Genomic DNA, 21,182 nt, shown 5'->3' on the forward strand with positions numbered 1-21,182 from the left:
GCAGCTCTCCATCGGGTCCCCAAAAGACTGCTCAGAGCCTTTGTCGCAGAAGCACGTGAGGATCTGCGCACGTGATGTAGCATGAGGGCTGGGAGGGGCTGGCTAACGCTTTGTTAATATGGTAGCCCAGAAATACATGACTGTCTGGATGTGTCGCGTGGGAGCTCTGCAGGGACCCTGGGATGCCACCGACACACCAAGGTGGGACAGCAGGGAAATACCTTGTGGGAAGGGGAGGATGAGCTGCGAGGGACGGTGCAGCTGGGAGGGCTGGCATCAGCTGAGAAGCAGATCCAGGTGAGGTGGGAGGCTGTAACCCAGCCCTTCGGTCCCCTCTTCTCTGGCTATGACTTCATAAGTGGTTGTGTATGAAACCCAGATATAATTATATGGAGTGACAGTGGCATGTTCTCAGAAAAGTGCCTGTGTTTTCATTTTAAGTAGGGCCCCTGCTCTGTAATTACTTGTAAATACTCTTTATCAGTTATATGAGCCAGACGGTACAGTAGATAGGTTTTAGTGACTCCTGAAAAATAGAGAACACTGACTAGACACCATTTACATTGTTTTTTGCTGTTCAGAGTATATATATATTACAGCTTGTTTAAAAACAGAGGGCCAAGATGAGCCCTCACAAGTGGCATGCAAATCCCTCCTACTGAGGTTGGCACTGGCAGCGTGTGGTTGCTGAAGCTGCAGTGCCGATCGAAAATACATGTGCTGCTCAACAGCAGCAAGGTGCAGGCTCTTGTCAGTTGGTTTCCGTCCACTCACGATGCACAGGGCTTTGTGGGGAACCTCCACTTTCCTCGGCACAGGTCCCGGTGTAGCTTTGCAGAGCATCATCCATTCTAGATGTCTTCTGGTTTGGACAGGACATGCATCTCCTGCCTGCCGTCACTCCTGTCCCGGAATGTCCCCCCCAGCCTTTGAGTCCTTCTTTCCCTGAAGAAAATAAGGGACAGTCAGAATTAGAATAGACAAAAAGACTTAGTTTGTTTAGGGACTACATTTATGTGTTCCCTCCCTTTTTAGGGGTTAGTCAGTGACAGTAAAGGAGCGATACTCGAAAGGGGGGCAGAGGCGGTTGCTGAAGAGGCAGTAGATGAGGGGGTTGATGGCACTGTTCAAGGCTGGCAGGTTCTGAATAATCACAGATGCGTAGAAGCGCTCTTTGGTCTCGGGGAGTATGTTGAAGTTGTCCAGGATATCAAAAAGAAAGTAAGGGCTCCAACAGAGAACAAATGCTGGAAGAGAGACAGAGAGAGGAAGAGCTTGACATTAGATAGTTTAGCTATTTAGGGATGTAATCACACGCACATAGAGAGACTGTCATAACACATAAATAGTTGTTCATGCAAAAAAAAAAATCTCTCCCTATTCAGGGTCTTATTTAAGAGAATAGTTATTAGATTGTGCTTTTATTTTTCTTTATTTTTATTTTAATGCCCATAAAATAAATTATGTGTGCTCCTCTAAGTGTTTAGAGTGCTCCCTCTAGACATATCGAGGCACTTTTGAACACTACACAACACATAAAGGGTAAATAGGTAGCCAGTTAAAGCATCATCAGTTATAGTGAAGCGCTCTTTTAATGGTCCCCTGAGTGAGCAGCCAATCTAAATGTACACACCACCAAAGTGCCACTCCATGACAGCGCTGCCTGTCACAGCTGCCTATTAAAAAAAGGCTCTTAGACATCCAGGCACTAGGAATGACACACTTTCACACCACAGTATGGCAGACCAATGTATCATTTGGCATGCTGGCTGGAGGTGCTGTGTACATGGAGTGTGCAGGAAGACTCTCTTAATTCCTGTACTGCAATTTGAGAGGTGAATTTGGGGAAGGGAGGAGAGGACTGTGCTGTTCATAGGTGCTTTTGTTCAGAGGTGGCAGAAATAAAAAGGCCACAGATCTACCTTTATTTGCAGGTGTAGGGAATGAATTATCCCTCACAAATTTCTGTCATCTCCTTTCGCAAAAGCTTTGGATTCAAGATTTACATGGAAACACTGGGACAGGCAGTTCACTCAGCTAAGCTGTAAGTACCTGGGCTGCAAATATACAGGTATCCGTGAAATGAGACACATGATGTCTCCCTGACCCAAATGAGACAGCAGAGTGACCTCGTGCTTGCTTTCCCGTCACATTGATCAGTATTTCTGAGCAGTATTTCTGCACTGAATGTGCAAGGAAGAGGTAAACTCCCCTTCTGTTTCCTAGAGTAACCAAACTGGCAGTGTCTATGCACACATACCAGCAAAACAGCAATACACAGTGTCAATGTATGGGTCATAGCACTGACTATGCAGAACTTTAAGTGGCTTTAAAGAAATCCATGAATGTTAGGTGCCTTAATCTGTTTGCACATCAAGACATGCTGGATGCCTAGTATTATCAAGGTCCTTTGAAATACTGAGCATCCAGGTGAGCTCTTAACATCTGATGGCGTTGGTGATAGTAGTTGTTTCTGACAAAAGTGTTCTCTTATTGCCACACAGAAAAGTTCAGGTACACAAAGAAGCTGTTCCTGGGCTTCTGAAAAGCATGACTCACACCAGCCTCTCTCATGCCTGTAGACACTACTGCTAAACAGTGAGCCATTATTGCAATATCATCCAATCTGAATTTTGTGTAGCATAGGAAAGAGGAGCAATCTCTTTTTCAGTGTTAGGGGATGGCTGTCAGCCCTTGGGAGTAAATAGTTTCAGTCACCTTCCTGTCTGTCTCTGGCAGCTAATCACCAGCCCTGTGTGATGCTGCCTTTATTTATTGAGATAGAATGTCAGTCTCCTAACTCCATCAGAATAATGTCATCTCCGTGGAAGACGGAGGACACCTGCACTGAGTCATCTGCTGCCCTGTCAGGAAAGGAGAGCTCGTTCTTCCCACCTCAGCAGGCAACATGCTTCTGACATCAAATTCAATTGCTCTGCATCCCTCGCCTCTCCTTCCTCTCCCTTGCACTGCTCCAGCACCTAACATGCCATACCTAGTCTCTAAGCCTAAAAGACAACTTGGTTGCTGTCGTGGTTTAACCCCAGCCAGCAACTAAGCACCAGGCAGCCGCTCACTCACTCCGCCCCCATCCAGTGGGATGGGGGAGAAAATCGGGAAAAGAAGTAAAACTCGTGGGTTGAGATAATAACGGTTTAATAGAACAGAAAAGAAGAAACTAATAATGATAATGATAACACTAATAAAATGACAACAGTAGTAATAAAAGGATTGAAATGTACAAATGATGCGCAGGGCAATTGCTCACCACCCGCCGACCGACACCCAGCCAGTCCCCGAGCCGCGATTCCCTGCCCCCCGCTTCCCAGTTCCTAAACTAGATGGGATGTCCCATGGTATGGAATACACCGTTAGCCAGTTTGGGTCAGGTGCCCTGGCTGGGCATGAGAAGCTGAAAAATCCTTGACTTTAGTCTAAACACTACTGAGCAACAACTGAAAACATCAGTGTTATCAACATTCTTCTCATACTGAACTCAAAACACAGCACTGTACCAGCTACTAGGAAGACAGTTAACTCTATCCCAGCTGAAACCAGGACAGTTGCCAAGTCTTTTGGCAGCCTGGATGGGAAGGAGATGACCCCTTCTTTTGTTCCTTTTAAGCAATGTCCCTCCTTTACCTTCTTTATGAACATGAGGGGCTGTGCATATAAATTAATTTGAGGCATGTGTCAGATGCCTAAAATAGGAGTTTATCAGCCAGAGGAGAGGGGAAGGACAAGGTCAGAAGGCAAGTCAGGGGAGTCTAAGTAAGCTCCTTCTCTAAGCCATCTACTGCATTTTATCTGCTCATGACAGAGGGAGCTGAGGAAGACTAGCTTCTTGAAGTCAGCATCCTCCCTAGCCAGCTGCAGGGCTTTCCACTTACCAATGATAATTACGATGCTGTACTTGATCGCTTTCACTTTTGCCCTGGATATGAACCCACGACTGGTGTAGCCAGCAGAGGTTTTGCCACCTAGGGAAAGAATGGTTCAGCTAGTAAAAGAGCAGGGCTGGTGCATGGATGTGTCAGTGCCTACCTCTGCGTGCAGGACAGCAATATATAGCCCATCTTCTCCTGGCATCAGGCAGGGGCTCAGTATTTTCTGAAATTCGGACACTTGCAAACCTGCTCAAGTTGGATGCTCAAAACCTGAGCTACCCCAAATCAAAAGGGGAAATGTAAGCAGAAGAAATCTTCCTGAAGCACTGTGGCAGCTGGGTGTTCCTGATCCTCACCACTTAGTCAGGAGAACCACTGCCTGTGTGCCCAGCTGTATCAGTCTAATTAAAAACCATGTGCCATCACAGCTACAAAATCACAACCAGTGTTATAGGAGACAGTTTCTGAAAGAAACTGGTAGCTGTAATTAAGAAAACAGAAGAAACAACCTGGCAAAACAGACTACCTGTTCACTTTTAACTGTATTTCAGTCAGAAGGATTTTAAAAGCTACATGCTCCATTCCCTTAACCTCTTACTCCTTTTGATGCTTTGGAGAATCAGTCATGCATTTTACTCTCTATGTTGACTCAGTAATGAAAGACAAAATGCTGTTAGACTAGCTTTTCAGAGATGAAGTGTGGTTTGAATTGAGAAGCAAATCCTATTCAGTCTCACACCAAGGCTGGTTGATCTCATTTCCTCTGAAGTCACACTAATGTCTCCAAGAATCAAGTTCTGTATTTGAATAACAGTACCAGCATGATTGCAATATTATGCCTGATTTCATTATTAATGTCGATTTGCTGTTCATGTTGCTGGGTCAGAATAATTAGGTTCACCACAGTCAATACAAAAGAAGGTCATTTTTTACCAAAGCATCTTTAAATTCTTGTAGTCCAAATTTAGGCCTGGAATTTTGATTACTGTAATTGGAAATAAGTCTGTACACATGAATTTTTGCACCTATTATAAAAAAAGCATATCAAAGCTGTGTAATTTGTAAGGAAAAAGATGTAAATAAAATTAATGTGGGCTTGTTATCAGTGAAACATCCCATCTAGAAGCTTGAAATTAGTCCATACTTAATATTACTGGAAATCACTTGTTGACTTATAGAGCAGAATATATCTCTTGGACAAGAAGAATGACATTTGTTTTCAAGGCTAGTTAATATTGACTGTGTCAGGAAGGCAGGATCATTAGAAATCAGTCCTGCTCAAGCTTTTCAAAGGAGGATTAAATCTTAGCTTATAGCAGGCAGATGTCAGATTATAGCATAAGGATATCTGAATATGTGCAACATCATGTTAGGACACTTCCTACTGTACCAGACATGATCCATGATTCTTCTTCAGGCATGTACCAGCAGCTTGGTCCCCATAGCTTGATGCATTTCCACTCATCACTTGGCTGCTGTAAGTGGTTGTGTGCTCTTACAGTTGTGTTGTAAAACATATTACAGTAAATGAACATACCTTTCTTCATAACTAATAGGGAAGGCAGCTGACAAGTGAGGATCTTGAAATGATTTGTGCTCAGATTCTTTGCCAAAATCAATCAGAATGGTCCAAAAAAGTTTATGGTCTTGGGGTGGAAAGCTCAGCTCATTTTATGGCTTTCCATAGCCAGGAATTTCTGATCTTGACCAACACTGGACTTGTAAGGTCATATGAAAGCACAGCAAAAGACTTATGTAAGTATCTGCTAGAAAAATTTATTCTGGAAATCGACAATGTTCTAGGAATATGGTTTCTAAGTTCTAGAATAAGGATTCTTTACCTTTTAATTCTTTTCTTGTAGATGTTCTCTATCATTTCTCTAAAGGGGATTTAGTGTCAAAGAAAACAAAGTAAAAAATGTAGAAAAGAGTTATGAATGAGCAATTACAGAAACCCTATTCCCACTGCAGTGACGGGGGCCCAATGTGACACGCATGACCAGGCATTCCTGGATTTGGGGGAGCCGGGTGGCTTTGAATCATGAGGCTGGAGACATGTGTGTGCTGAGACTCACCAGGGCAGCTGGATATGATGACAGCCTGAGCTTTGCTCTTCATCCAGATGGTTCGAATCACAATTGAATATATGACGCTACAGAAGGGAAAGAGTCATTGATATTATGAGGCACAGTAAATTTAACTGACATCCCAGTCATTCGTGCTCTATGAATATACTTATCTATGTCTAAGGAGCTCATAGAGATGACAGGACTTCATAGGAATAATAATAATAATAATAATGATGACAAGAATAATAAAGAAAATATGACTCTCCCATAGTACTTTTCAGAAGTATATCTGAAGAGTTTTCACCATGGAAGCCATTACCGTTGTCCTGGCTTTGCAGATGTCAAATCTGAGGTGCAGAGGAATGCAATGTCTTGGCCAAGATGTCACAGGCAAGATCTCATTGGGGATTTTGAGCTAACTGAGGCCAGATCTGCCTGGGCACCAGCCTCAGGCAGGAGGCACCTCATCCCTGCACAGGGTTGTGCTTGTGGGCTTGGGAGCTGCAAGAAGGACACTAGCTCTGAAATGGGGGAAGCAAGGGGACGGACCTGTTTTGGTTGTGTGTCCACCTCTGGTTTGGTGTTACTTTGTGAGTATGAAGCTGACAAATAAAACGGTACCCTGGGGATGTCGACAGGGGCAAGATCCATGAGAAATGCAGTTAAGTACCGTGGTGTTCACTTTTGGGTCTCAAGGTCCTGGGACTGAAACTGAGGGGGACAGAAGTATCAGGTAGATGGGGAGAGTTAAATGATTCAAAACCAAGTCCACCACAATTTGCATATTTAGAGAGGAATATACATATACTTTTAACAAGAAAGATGAAAAGTGCCCTAGTCCACAATAACTTTGGATAGTTATGACCTTTCCCTAGGCAATAACAAATCTGGAATTCTATTTATTTAATAGATTAGGTAAAAACAATTCCTTCAAGCTGAAGAGCTGTTTGAAACCCTATCCTGAATGAGGATGTTATCTTTTCAGCAGTTTACATAAAAGAAATACAAGGCCTTGCTCTGTCTGCCTTTTCTCCTGCAAGCATGCATAACGTGCAGCTAAAATCACTAAGCAACAGCATACTTTTGACCGGTGTTTTCCTTTTTGTCTGCTAAGGAAGACAAAAATAATTTAAAAATATTTTAGCTAATGCACTTGGGTTGCCATGTTTTCCTGATGTAAAAACCAAGCATTGTAACAGAAGTCATCATGTGCTGTTTGCAATACACTGCAGTGTTTTGGAGGGCCTGGGGCAGCCTGACCATTAATTGCCATAAACCTCAGTGGTGACTCTGTGAAAAAGGTGCAGCTAGGGAGATTATTTCAGGGTGTTTTACAGAGACAAAAATATGTCTTACTATCATGCAGTTTATTTTTGTTACCAGAAGAAACATTGTTCTTATTAGAGCTTTCAGACTGATACACAAGCCTTTCCTAGAGCACCCTCAATTCCTAGACATGCTTGCAAAGGCAGTATTTGTGTGCCTCGGAGGTTTCTTTTCTGTGGAAGTTTGAACCATCTGGTTTCCAGACTCAATAGGTGAGAGCTGGAAAGTCTGGGCTGTGGAGCAGAGCAGTAGCATATTTGCCTAGTGAAGGTTTTGCATGCATCTGCTGTGGACTCCAGCTTGCCCTCCTTAATCCCTTCAAAGGTCCAGCATGGCTCCCAGCTGACTTGAACATTTTGCTTTTATATCCTGGCTTTTCAAGAACCTGTTTGTATATCAGCCGGTGCACTTGAGAATTCCTTTGTACTTTGTACTGACAATGGTGGAAAATGCATGTATCATTTCTCCTTTGATTGTTCCAATGAATAAGAATGATAATTGTTGTCATCTCAAGAAATTTTCCAGCCAGCTCCTAAAAATCCTGTTTCTATTTTCTCCCTAGTCTGAGCTTTTTATTTGCAGTTGAAACAATATCCCCTCTGATGCAGACCTGCATGTGTCTAGCAGGACAAGTTCCGAGTTGCCTAAGCATCAGGACAAAGGAACCTAACTCTGTAGTCAAAATACTCAGACTCCTTGCTTCCAGACAAGTTCCACAAGGATTGAATTACGAAGTCAGGCTCCTCATTTGCTCTCCCTCTGACCCTAGAAATCCTGCCCTCTCGGCTGCAGAGTCTGGTAAGACCATCCCTTTCACCAGATGCAGTTATAGCAGCTGTCGTCTTCTTTTGGCATTTCATGTATGACATTACATGCTGTTTCATTTGAATCCTGAATTTTTAGAAGTCCAGGGGAAAGTTTAATTCCTGGTTTAATCCAGTGGCTTCTAAAGTGCTGCCAACATAGTGGATTTGTACTGGTGTTTTTGCCTCTGTTCATCTTTCTTTCTTTTCTTTATAGCTGGATCCGCTGGAGCCTTCCTTATCAGGAGGGGACCAGAGGTGGTGTAAAGCTGCTCAGGGTGGGCATCAGGAAAGAGGAGTCACTTGTCATGCTAGGTACACTTCCTAGCAACGATTTTGCCAACGATAGTTATGCCTTTATGCCTTTCTCTCTCTGGGACTCCAGGTCTTATTACTGTCTAATCTTTTTTTTTCCCCCAGCTATGCTGGCATGGAGGTAACAAACTGGATTTTCCAGAAAAGTGTCACCCAAAGCTTAAGATCATAAAAGGCACCTGCATGTGTGTTTCAAAGCCACGACAATAAAAAGAATGCACTTATGGAACAGAAGCTGTAATTTTCTTACAAGGGAAAAGCAGGTTGTTTTCAGAATGCATTTCTAGCTTCTTTCTTTCTGTAAGAGGCAGCTAGAGGAGGATGCCATGGTTGGTGACATCTCAAAGGGTGGGAAGAAATTCCCACTTGATAGAAAATAAAGTGGCAGGTGAGCAAAGAGTAGAAGGGGACAGACAACAACTGGTATTCAGATGGATAGGAGGGTGTTTGGCAATGGTCTGCACCATTCTGACCATATCGTAATCTCTTTCCTTCCTCTCAACATCAAGCTACGCCGCCTTCATTGCCAAGATGTAAGAGCACACCATACGCACATGCATGGCAAGCCTATCATTGCCACAAACCTTATTTTCCAACACATGTAATATGCCTGCATGCTTGTTTGCTCTTGTCTCCACTGAAAGCACCGGGAGATATGAAGTATAGTTCGTTAGGTCCAGATGTCAGGTTTCTTTGTGTAGTACACTGGCCTTCCAACCCTCACTGGGGATTCTTGGGGGCTATATAAATAAGTGCTGTAGTCATTTTCATGCATACTATGATATTAAAATATTATATAAGTTGTTGTGGCCCATTATTTGCAGGTAAGAGACTAAAGAAAGGGAGGAAAGAGCTCAGGTGGAGTAGTCAAACCCAGATGGAAAAATAATCCAAGCCTTTTTGAGAAGGAGTTGCTCAGGCTTTGAAGACCACAGGATAGAAAGGACATGCTGTTGACCTGACAATGCAGTGATTTTTCTAGCCCTGATAAAATGCATATCTGGAGAGGTGGCAGGAAAATACAAGAATATGTGCAGGCTATTCTCAGCAAATGACATTCATTGCATCTGCAAAAGCAATTTAGCTTGATCCAAATTCTGAAGGACTAAGATGCATGTTCATTGTAGCATGTTATTAGTTAATGGTGTTGTTTAATATGGTGCTGTTGGTAATTACAGCATACTTTGTCCATGTAAATAACTAACTTATAGTTAGTCATACAAATGCTACCATGAACAGTCCCACTCCGTCTTTATTTTTAATTCATAGATGGCTTTTGGTTTGGAAAATAAAATGTCTTCTGGTATTGATATTAACAATTATAAGAGTTATTGATCTGCCCACTCTTTAAACACAGATTTTATTTTTTTTTAAATAAATGATTGCTTTATGATAGCATCCCACTCAGCCTCAGTATTTACTAGTAAAATGAGCCTTTACCCTGGCAAAAACGACACTTAAGCTCCCTGCTAATTACTTGTCTTTATCATCCAGCATTGCCTATTGTTCCTTGTACTTCATTTGTGCAAAGTGAAGCAGCTGCATTATGTTTTATGGTAGCTAATTTACAGCACTATTTATCCAAAGACAAAAGACACCTGTAACTTCATCTGAACAAACCATTGTAGGCATGTGTAATGGGTGAGTGAATAGATGAGCAGATATTAGAACATATGTGCAAGATCTAGGCTTTTTTATTTAGAAATGGAAATTGAAGGAAAAGTGATTGTGCTTGCTGAATCAAGCTCAGAAAATGACCTTTGGTATTTTTATTAATAGTATTTCTATTCCCTTTATTTGATTTAATTCAGACAAATACCTTTTATTTAATCTATTTTTTATTTCATTGCAATGTCTTGGCCTTAGTTCCGTATTTTTCCTTTTAGCTGATTCTGTTTTTTCTCTTCTAATTATTTTTCTGCTGCTCCAAAGCAAATATTCTCTTTGGAGTTTTGATTTTAAATAGCAGATGGATATATTTTCCTCTATGCTTCAAAAGGAACTTTTGCAAATTTTTTTAACCTGAATTTGGAATTATATTAGATAAATGCCTAGGTATTGCATTTATCAGGTTAAAATATATATAAAAAAATATTTGGCAGTCTTGAATAACAGCTAAAAAGACTGAATTTCTGAATACTCAAGTGCCAGAATATAATTATGGTTTGGCACAGAGTAGTGATACAGAACCGAAACCCAGTAGCTCTCCTGTCTCCCTACCACAGGACCTGAGGGGCCCCGGTGCAAATATTTGCAGGTAAGTTGTCTGTAATCTTAATTTGACCCATATTTAAGCTCTGTTCAGCAAGCCCCAAATGTATTCAACTATCACAGATACCTTTTGAGCTTTGCTTGGCATATCTTGGTGTAGGGGAAAAAGCTTTGGTTATAGCTGATGACACCTGTACCAGAATAGGAGAGAACTTATTACCACAGGTTACCTAACTCAGTTTTCTGAATTTTCTGGGGTTTGGTAGGTTGACAATATCAACAGCAGAAAAAGTGGTAGATTTGTCCAAATAAGAGGGAAGAACAGGCCAAATTTTTGAGTGCTGTAAAGAAGGACCTGATGCAGGCTCAGTGGCTCTCCCTGCCCAACACTAAGATAGGGGGGAGGAGGAGAGCTTTTACATGAAAACAAATATTCTTCCCCTTTCTCAGCTCTCAAAGATAACCACACTCTTGGGTTAAAAATCTAATCACAGCTTTTCATTCTTTTTTTATTATTCAGGTCTTGTTCGTTTGTATTATAATCAGATAAAAAACTCACCACAAAACCACAGGCTGTTTGATAACTGATTGCTGATTCTCCAGTTGTGAAGAAGTGGTGGGAACAGACCTCCCTAGTATTTAAAACTTTCAGGGCTGTTGTAGTTTTGTTCATAAATTACCTTTTTATATATATGTTAAAAAAGAAGGGGCAGATTCTTCTTTTCTTATGGTTTGTGTTTTGGCTTGGAATCTATAGGGTTTGCTCACACTGTGTCTGGGGGATTAGCTCACCCATGGAAATGTTTTCCAGACTGAGCATAAGGTTATCAGCTAAATAATTCATTCCACGGGCTGCAGTGTTATGAATAACACAACTCCTGTGAGTTAGTTGAAGGCTGTGTCAGGAACATGTGAAATCAGCTCTGCTGAGAGAGCTGAGGGATGGATGAGAGAAACTTAAAAGATTATGGTACCTGGACTGTAGCAAGTGAAAACTGCTCAGCCAAAGCAGCATATCTAGTGTGGAATTAAGTCCTGCACCTGAAAAATAAAATTTTATCCTTCGTATGCACTTTGGATGAAATGTGCCAGAAAAAGTGCTGTCATCAGTGAACTGCTTTGCTCCAGAGGTTAGGTTTTCAGCAGATTCAGGCAGCAGAACTAATTAAGAATTAACTCCGCCAGCCAGTGTCCCACATTGCGTCAGGCACCTGCCGTGCAGCTAAATCAGAGTGCTTTGGCAGAGAAAATATAGTAGCTGCGCAAACAAAATGAATTATTGTGGAAAAGGTCTTACTCTTCTTCTTCTGTGTGCACCCTGCCTCACTTCCTCACTAGGTGTGGCCTGTGCCTTGGCTTCTGGTTTATTCATATTTGTGGCTTCTTAGATACTGATTCTTGACTTTTCAGTTGCACATGTATGGATAGTCTCCCCATCATTATGTCACAGCCTTTTTTTAATAACATCTTCAGCTAAAGGCCATTAAATTAAAAAAATCACAAAATGCCTTCCTTCATTTACTAAATAACACCTTTAATTTTTATAATTGATCTTTTGACAGAGTAACACACAACTACAATGTATGTGATCTCCCTCCCTCACCCTTATAAAACAGCGTCTCATTTGCCATCAAACCCACTGTGCATCTGAAAGTATTCGCTGGGAAAAAACTTTTGCAGAGAAATTGAGTCCCTGCAGATGTTAACAGCCATTCCTGCCATTCTTTAGCTGCAAACTGCTTACCAGAGTACTTATTTCTGCAGCCACATCAGGTGGATTAGCTTTAAACTCTGAGACTGCCACGAAATTTTAAAGAAATAGATGTCACACCTTGAGGCTATGTTGATAGATGTTTTAGAGATGCATCAGCTGGGAAATTGCAGCCTTCAGTTGTATGCTTGAAACTTGAAAAAAATATTCTAAGAAAATAGCCATTTCTTTCCAAACTGCATGGCATTTGTTCATAATGTCTCTGCTGACCTTGCCCTGATGGTAATCCTCTTTTTATGTGGTTTTAGACAATCCTCTCTACTCTGAAGAAAATAGTATCACCGACAACTAGAAATAAATGGGCACGAAAAAATCCTTCCCTGCGCCACCCCCTTTCCTTCTTCCCAGTACCAGACATCACTTAGGACCTGTCAAAAACATGACTTCTGCTGGCAAGGATGTGGGAGCATTTGTGTTAGTGTACACTGAAACCAGGAACGTGTTTGGGCAGGCAACAGGCACTGCTCTGCCCCATGGCTGCAAGGTCAGCGTTTTAAGTTCCTGTCTTGCCATAAACTTCTCGTGTGAAAGTCAAGGTTAAAGCTGCAAAAAATTTAGGATGCTTTATTCATGTCTCAGCTGTCAGGGCAATCTCATGAAATTCCAGTTTCACTGCCTTTCCCTTTCCCCTCATGTCTGAATCACCTTCTTGCCTCTGGGAATTTACTGTAAAGCAAGTCATAGAGCTGATCTGGTTTGAATATCTTCCTTTGGCAGGGAGGAGGGGAGCATAACGTCAGCAGCTCTGAAAAATTTGTTGCTCTGTAGGTTGCCTTTTCTTGCCAAACAAGTATATATGCCATGTAAAAAGGAGTGGCTGATCTGTAGCAGAAAGCATGTGAATCTGTAAGTTTGAATGTGAAAGAGATGTTTCACACACCTGTGGAATGACTGGTAACTGGATAGGCTATGGGCCTTTTTCCTAAAACACTGAAGATGCTGACTAATATTTCCTGATTGCTAGATACTTCAGAAAATTCATAACAAAACTCCTCTCACAGTAACAGCCAACCTCAAAGTTTTCTAGTGCCATTTCTTTTCACAGTTAAATTACTTTTTGTCTCTTCTGTGTGTATTTATTCCTTTTGCTGCTAGTGCTGGGCTGCAGATCACCTACATTTTTATTTACATATTCCCAAGAATATTTTTTGGTTCATTTAAAACTAAGCTGGTTTTACGAGACAGGAAAACATACAAACATAAATGATCCTGTCTAGGAAGGAAGAGCAATTGGACAATCTGGGAGTAGTTTTTCCCTATTGCTATCATTTCCTTTCTTTAAGGAGAACTTTTCATGATTTTGTTTGTTACATTTGTGCAATCTGGCACAAAAATGGAAGGTTTAGCAAACTGATGTGTTATGAGCAAAGTATAAAAATTGTCCCTTCTTTCTAGGGAGCAACACTGGTCAGTGTTGAATCCGTATCAAAAAATCAGCTAGATGAGTTCAAGCACCACACGGTTTTGATTCTATCAGAGATAAACTTGTTTCCATTAGAAGCTGCAGAACTTAATCTCCGTAATTAAAGAGTAAGAAACTTCAATGCACAACTCAACTGGAAAGGAACTAAACCCATGACACAGTCTTTACTGTTTAGCTTACTTAGCCAGTCTTGTCATCATCTAGAAAAGATCAGCCCCCCCCCCGCCCCCCGCTCTGACCTGAGATGCTAATGAGCAGGAAGCCAGCAGAGTCTCACAGCTCATCACCTGCTGCAAAAGCAGATGGACCAAGAGAGATGTCCAAGGGACATGAAAACATAGCTCCTCTTTCATGGCCCAAATATCATGTCACCAAATTAGGGGTGGGGCAAAAGAGTCCCAGCAAGTTTTCTTTGCCACTAAGAAGAAGAGATGGACACTAAGAAATCCTGTTATAACCTTGCTACTGAAAAGGGAAAGAAAGGCAAGGCCTTGGAGAACAAATTACTGCCACTGGCAGCCTTTCAAGGCAGTTAAGAAGCCTCACTCCCCTTCAACATCAGTTTTTGACTGCTCCTTTGCATTGGTAGCTCCTCATGGCTAGGTAATTTTTGTTTAACAGCAGCTAATGGCAGCATCCCAGAGGGAGGTAATAAAATTCACTGGTCACTAAACACAGTCTGGGATATTGGTTAACCTCAGTTTAAAATAGATTCTGCTGCGGATTGTCTTTGTGATTTTGAGCAAATCAGTCTCAAATATTTGCAGCTCAGGTTTCACATTACAAAATAGGAAGAATTTTATTTGCTCATATTTTAGGAGTGGTTGGCAGCTTCAAGTGCTTGGAGATTTCCTTCCGATCTTGGTGAAGAAACATTTTTCTAGTACTATGAAGCTTGAGAGCACTTTAAGTTAATTTCAGTTTAATTAGTGTTAAGTGTGGTTTCCTGTTCTTTTATTAAAATTATGTTCTGTCATAATAGCTAGACATTCATACTGGATTTATAAAGATATATTTCAAGCCTGAAGCTGTGGAGATAAGTGGATGCACTTACAGATCCAGTGCTTTCTTCAGAAAAAATGTTTCTGGCCATTAATACCTCATGGAGAACACCCAGGGCAAGTAGAGCAACACATGCATTATGTGATTAAAAACTGCAGCAGCTGTAAGGCAGTTGTGAAAATGAAATTGTAATGAATGAGTAGAAATTAAAGCATTAAGCTGATTGCACACTTGACAGCTTTCAGCACATGCTTGCTGGCTGCGGTTCAGGCTTACCTGATAATGATCAGAGGAATGAAGTACACCAGGAAAGCCACCACCGTCATGTAGGGTATCCAGTAGGAATCATCAGGCCACAGAGCCCAGCACTGCATTTCCCCATTGGAGAGCTGCCGTTTCCCAAAAATAATCAGAGTCGGTATGGAAAACAGGAAGGAGAGGCTCCAGGCCACTCCAATAAGAACTTTCGCCTGTCTTTCTGTGCAACAGAGTCAAACAGACAGTGTTAATGTTAATGGCGGTGCTGGTGCAACTGGTCCCTTGTAGTGGTGCTGATAGAAAGGCAGGGAGGAGGAGGAAACCAGGTGAAGAAAGGGAATTTGGGACTGCAGCTGGCTGATGCTGGAAAGATTGTAAAGGAGAATGGGGTTTTCATCTCTTTCTCATGATAAAAAGTGATGTTGTTATGGGCTTGTATTTTACATGTTTTATTTAAGGATGCTAAGGGCCCATTGAATCTGAAACACTATGAGAAAGGCACTGGTCAGGGTCAGCAAGGCAGAAACATGAGATTTAATGATTCCTCTATGCCACCAAGAGAACATCACAAATGAATGCAAAGGACTGCAGGCCTGCCCAGCTGCACACTCTTACCCTGGCACAGCAAAGCAGCTGTCAGTAGGAGGACACAGAGACAGAAAAGAAGAAGGAGCCCTTGTGCTACAGACAACAGAGGAAGGCTGAGGCTGGGAAGGGTTACTTAAAACATAAACTAGGTTGGAGCATGCTGGATGTACTGGCTGGGGAAATGTCCTCCTTGGAATGGAAATGAAACATTTTGATGCCCCTTGAAGTGAGAAAGCTCACAAAACATTTCCTTTTGGGGAAGAGAAAATGCCTCAGTTCAGGGTCAGAACAAAACTGCACAACCAGCTGCCTTTGACTCCAGCTGCATCTTTACTGCCCCAAAGAAATGTGGTCCTGGAGAGCCCAGACATCTCCTGCAGTTCTCTGCATCATGGTGGAGACCAAACCCAGCTCCTGTTGATGGGCCATGCCCAAGCCATGGCAAGCATGGACTGCTAACCACGAGACAGGGCAGATGCTGGTGCTCAAGTGCTCAGCCCTGTTTTGTCTGCCACAACAGACATCGACTAGGAGATCCTGATGGACCTCATGGTCCAGGAGCTAAAGGATCCCAAAACACTTGTCAGGTTTGGGCTACTGCTTCCCCTTGACTTCTGGCCTCCTCCGCTGCTGAGTGGGGAAAACTGGTGGGAAACTAGATGATGACTGGTGGCACCCATGGGATTTTGTGAAAATCAGTGGCTTGGAGCAAACAGACCCAAGGCTTTTGTTTTCACAAATCTGCATCTTCTAGCTGAAATCCAGGTAGCTCTAGCTGAAAAGTGTGGGGGAAAAGGACTGATCTGTGGAGTACCAGTGATTCTCAGCAGCAGTTATTCCTCCTGAGTCAGATTGCGAGAGGAACAGATGGGGACAAATTTTTTGATCTGGAAGCTTTGGTGTTGAAATACTTTATTGTCCTACAAAATACCAGAGTTTGTGTGTGGAATAGAAAATCACTTTAAATTATGCATATCAAGAAGAATGTCTTTCCTCCTTGAAGCTCAAAGAGCAATACGAAAGCGTGTGGGAGAAACATTCAAAAAGTAATTTTATGCTTTATAAAACATCAGTTGCAAACATTCACTTATCCTGCTCATTTTTAAATGCTACCCACATTCAGCAAAATACAGTCTTGCTAATCTAGGGCTTGAGGGAACTCTGCTGACATCTATGTCAGAGGGTTAGATTAAGTCTATAAATATTGCACAAGCAAAAGAGAACTGTAAAGTTTCCCAAAGCATAGCAGAATAAACTTAGCAAAAGGCATATTAAGAGTAAGTTTCATAAAATATTTCCTGACAGAAAGGGTTTTTCGACTGTGGGCTAGCTACTTAAATTACATACATACAAGCCTCAGTGGGGCCCACCTACCTATTTCTAAGGGACAAAGATCACACTTGGGTAATATATTTTATTTTTTGTACTGTGTAGTGCCATCCTTAACTTGAAGAGAAGTGGGCAATTTGGGTTGGGCAAGGCTGGTATTTTATCTTTGTGTTTTATAAAACATTACCTGCGATGTTAATTTATTCTTGTTTTTAGATGTCCCTCGTGTTCAGTAGAATATGATCTTGTGAGTCTAAAAGGCTTTACAGGGCACTGAAAACATCTAGATGAGTAGATTTTTGTTTTATCAGACTAATAGTAATTGGCTGCCTCACAAGCAGGGGGTTTTATGTTGTTTTTTTGTAAATGCTCTAATACGCTCTAAATGCCAGCAAATCATATAACTAGAACTATATCAATTATAAATGGAATCAAATAAATAACAGCTTTTGAAATATGATATTCTATTCAGCTAGTCTCAGTATTTTCCTTTAAAAACAATATTGGTCTTTAAATGGAGAGTTTTTCATATTGGGGTGGTCAAGACTAACACGCAGGGTTGGAGCAGGAATCTCAGTTGCGAGCTCTGGCACTGACTCTCCTAAAGGATGTTTTCATGTCATCAACCCCTTTGCTCTGCTTCTGCCATCCGTATGCTGCGGCAGTGGGTTTGTGCATATCTACCTCCTTTTAGCAACACGTGGCGGGGAGGCACCTCTTGTGAGGGGTTTTGCTCCCCGCTACCATGAATGGCAATGCTGTGCGATCCTTCTATAAAGTGAGTGTCATTTTAAAATTAGGTTTTAAATCCAGAGAGAGCGAACTGTTCCAGAATCTTGTTGATCTGATGGACTTTAGCATCTTGCCATGCAAAGGGGCAGTTTACACCTATTTGGATTTTGTCTTTTACTTAAGCAGTTCTATTGTCGCCTGTTGCTTAGTTTGTATACTGTTTGCATATACCTTTTCAACATGGTGAAATATTCATAAAATGTCTTCTGCTATAACTTCTCAGTTTCTTTCCTTTTTCATCTTTGTTTTACTTTTTTTTTTTTAATGACCCCTTTGGTTATTGAATTAGGTGCCTCATACAATAGAAGTGTTAGGATTAGATCGTATAATTCTTCCACATCCTGTACTTTCTGTGGTCATTTATGTATTTGCAAAGTAAGTATAAAAAATTTAACTGTTGAACTTTGTTTTCTTAGAAGCCATGCAAAATACAGCTCATTGCAAATACTTTTAACAAGACTTGAGGCTAGTAACTAAACCACAATTTTAAAAAAAAGAAATTGTTTGACATTTTCAAAGCAAAATGTTTGAATTTTTTTTCCTAAATGATATTTCAAGGCTACATGGAAACATATTTTTTTAAAATTGTTAAGGAGAAACAACTCTTTTGTTTCTTGATTGAGGGATTTTGGGGGATGAGTGTTTCATTTTGTAAAGAAAATTGCCACAGGTTGACTCAGAACTGTTTTTAAAGTTTGACTGTGTCATCACCAGTGACAATGTTTTCTAAATCTCTTTGTTCTCTGTTTGCAGAATAGCGAAGAGGGCATTTCAAAAGCCCCCCACCACGACACCTCTTCTAGGAATAGCTGAGTTGAAAAGTTGAATATTTATGCATATTCCAGGAAGTTGCTATTGTAAATATACCTCTCTAGATCCTTCTTTTGGATTTACAGCTGCCTACTTTTTCCCTTTGAACATGGTCTTTGCTCGTCCATCAGTGTGTAGCCAGCCTTTGCCAGAGGCAGGTGGGCTTTTTCAGTGTTATCTCTGCTCCTGGCCTTTTCCCCCCACCCAGAGCCACACCCAGCTGATGGCTCTGCTGCCCCTCAACCGGGTCCGATGTCTGCTCTTCTCCAGTCTTAAAAAGAAAAGAAAAAACTTTATAGTATAGGTATGGGAAATGGGACTGAGTTAAAAGAAAAACGTTTTTATAAAGATTTGAGGTGGTTTGGTGGGGTTTTTTTCAACTTCAAAGTGATTTGCAAAGATTAACCACCAATTTTTTTACTAAGACCAGGCGGTAATTTAACAAGTGCTGCTTTTCCTGTACCATGTATGAAAAAGTAATGCCAGCGGATCTGTCTGACTGCTCGCCTCACTCAGCTGGCAGGTTTATGATCCCTCCCCAGCCTGGCGCAACATCGGCAGGAGCTGCAGAGCATGCCGCACCTCCCAGAGGCTGCTGAAGAAAACCTTGAGATCAATCTCCCCATTCTGAAAAAAGTTCATCTGCCTGCTGGGGAATATGAAGTTAAATTTCACACAAGTATTTGAAGTTTTCAGACCTTAACATCTGCCAAAGCTGCACCACTGCCTGTGTGCTGTGATTGATTCATACGTTTTTAAGGCCAGAAAGGACCATTAATCTGATCCCCTGAATAGAGCAGGCTGGCAAAAGCCATCATTACCCCAGAACAAGAATGATATTTGCATCTGATTAACCAGCATCTTCCAGCCCTCATGGTTCTTGTAACTGTTCCCCTTCCTCCCCACCTGCTATTTCTGTTTATTCACTCTGTGCAACACACTTAATGTCCCACTTTGGCTCTGTAGGAAAGAAATCATGTTCTTTAAATTGTACTGCTAAGCAGCCAGGATATATCTGAGTGCTGTAAAAATAACAATTAGAAGAAATTATAAGAAACAATAGATATTCAAACTTATATGCTATAGCTTTTGAAGTTCTCTTATCAAACTGTTGTATGAATTCTCCGTACTGGACTCTCTATCCAATTATTTTTTAGTGTGAATAAACAGACAATATAGCTCTTGCAGCTCCTAGAGTCGGTATAGTTGTACGAGGGTTAGCTTTTGCCCATAATAACCTTCTCAAAATGCTGGAAGATAATGAAATCTTTATACTTTTTAAAATGTCATTTCATTCTTTGCTAAAACAATGCTTATAAAAACTGCTGAGGGCTAAGAGCAGCTTAATAAATCTTGAAACCGCAGCTCCTTTGCCATTTGGAAAACTGTAATGGAGTCCAAATGTTGCTACAGCAGGAATGAATAATTCATGACAACAAGGTTAAGAATTTTGAAACTAAAACCTATCCAATAATATCCATAGCAATAGCAAGGTACAGAAACTCTCCTACCTCCTTGCAAGAACTTCATTGGGTAAACTATGGCATGATACCGGTCTATGCTTAGTGACACAAGGACGTAAGTTGAGGCATATAGTAGGACCACCTGGGGCAGAAGGTATATAAGGCAGCAGTTGAGACACATTTATTGCAGAAAATAATGTTAGCAAGAACACTGAAATAAGAATATTTGAAAACTTTTACCAAAAAAAAAAAAAGAAAAAAGAAAAAACCCTTGTATTTTCACCCAGATCTTTTTCCTTTATCTTGTCCACAAAATTTAAGATTTAATATGCTTTAATTAAAAGTGTTTCAACTTTAAACAAACACTTTCAGCATTTAACACCTCTGATGCTAGAGAAATGTCTCCACAGGATTTTTGTTGGGGTTTACTGCTGTGGGGATGCAAAGCCCTGAAAGCTTGGGCATACAGGAGAGCATGAGGTTTCTATACCTGGAAGTAGCGAACGACTCTACAGATGATATCAGGAGCCATGAAATCTCCAGTGTAGCGCCAAATGATGTCAGTCATTATGTTTATGAGTCCCGTGAATGAATCTGCAAAGAAAATTAACTGAAGAGGCATTAAAAGAAGCAAACACATGACTGCAGGCGAGCCACAGAGGCAGGTATGACCCTTGGGATGTACCAGCTCCCCCAGTCTTGAGGGCAGCCACGCCGTGACTGGTCAGCCCAGGATGCTAGAGGAGCTGGGAAAGCCTCAGAAAACACTTAAAGTTTTGTGTATTTATGTTCTTGTTCTCTTAATTTAATGCCAATCCATTCAGGCAGACTGGGCAAGATTCCTCTAAGCACTGGAGCCCACAGCTGGTTTCTTGTGAGCAGGATTTGCCACTGCCCTCCGGGCTGTGGTTCAGCCTGGCTGGCATTGCAAACGGGTCGGGTGAGCTGCACCCCGAAAGTGCCTTTTTCTCTCCGTTGCTTATAAAGGGATGTGAGGTGACCAGCCGAGATGGCCACATCAGCCCTAGGCTGGATGCAGGTCCTGGTCTATACCCGCATCTATGCCAAAGATGCCTAGCGTTAGCTGAGATCAATTCCTCCTCAAATAACAATTTGCTTTTTGTGAGTAGAGCTG

At 41.5% G+C, this 21,182-nt stretch overlaps 1 protein-coding gene across 2 annotated transcripts in view; it reads right to left on the reverse strand.

Moving 5' to 3' along the window:
- Window positions 1-746: 746 nt before the first annotated feature.
- Window positions 747-21,182, reverse strand: part of NPSR1 (neuropeptide S receptor 1) — a 60,802-nt gene continuing 40,366 nt past the window's right edge. Inside the window, exons 3-9 of one of the 2 annotated variants that reach the window (XM_075022532.1) lie at window positions 20,538-20,641; window positions 20,096-20,189; window positions 15,084-15,285; window positions 5,963-6,039; window positions 3,891-3,980; window positions 1,067-1,247; window positions 747-945 (exon numbers count right to left, since the gene is read on the reverse strand). In XM_075022532.1, the coding sequence (XP_074878633.1) occupies window positions 852-945; window positions 1,067-1,247; window positions 3,891-3,980; window positions 5,963-6,039; window positions 15,084-15,285; window positions 20,096-20,189; window positions 20,538-20,641 (842 nt within the window). In that variant the 3' untranslated portion in view covers window positions 747-851. The remainder of the gene's footprint in view (window positions 946-1,066; window positions 1,248-3,890; window positions 3,981-5,962; window positions 6,040-15,083; window positions 15,286-20,095; window positions 20,190-20,537; window positions 20,642-21,182) is intronic. The other variant, XM_075022533.1, reaches the window with a different exon arrangement.

The sequence above is a fragment of the Buteo buteo genome, chromosome 2 (genome assembly GCF_964188355.1).
Source record: "Buteo buteo chromosome 2, bButBut1.hap1.1, whole genome shotgun sequence".
Taxonomy (NCBI): Eukaryota; Metazoa; Chordata; class Aves; order Accipitriformes; family Accipitridae; genus Buteo; species Buteo buteo.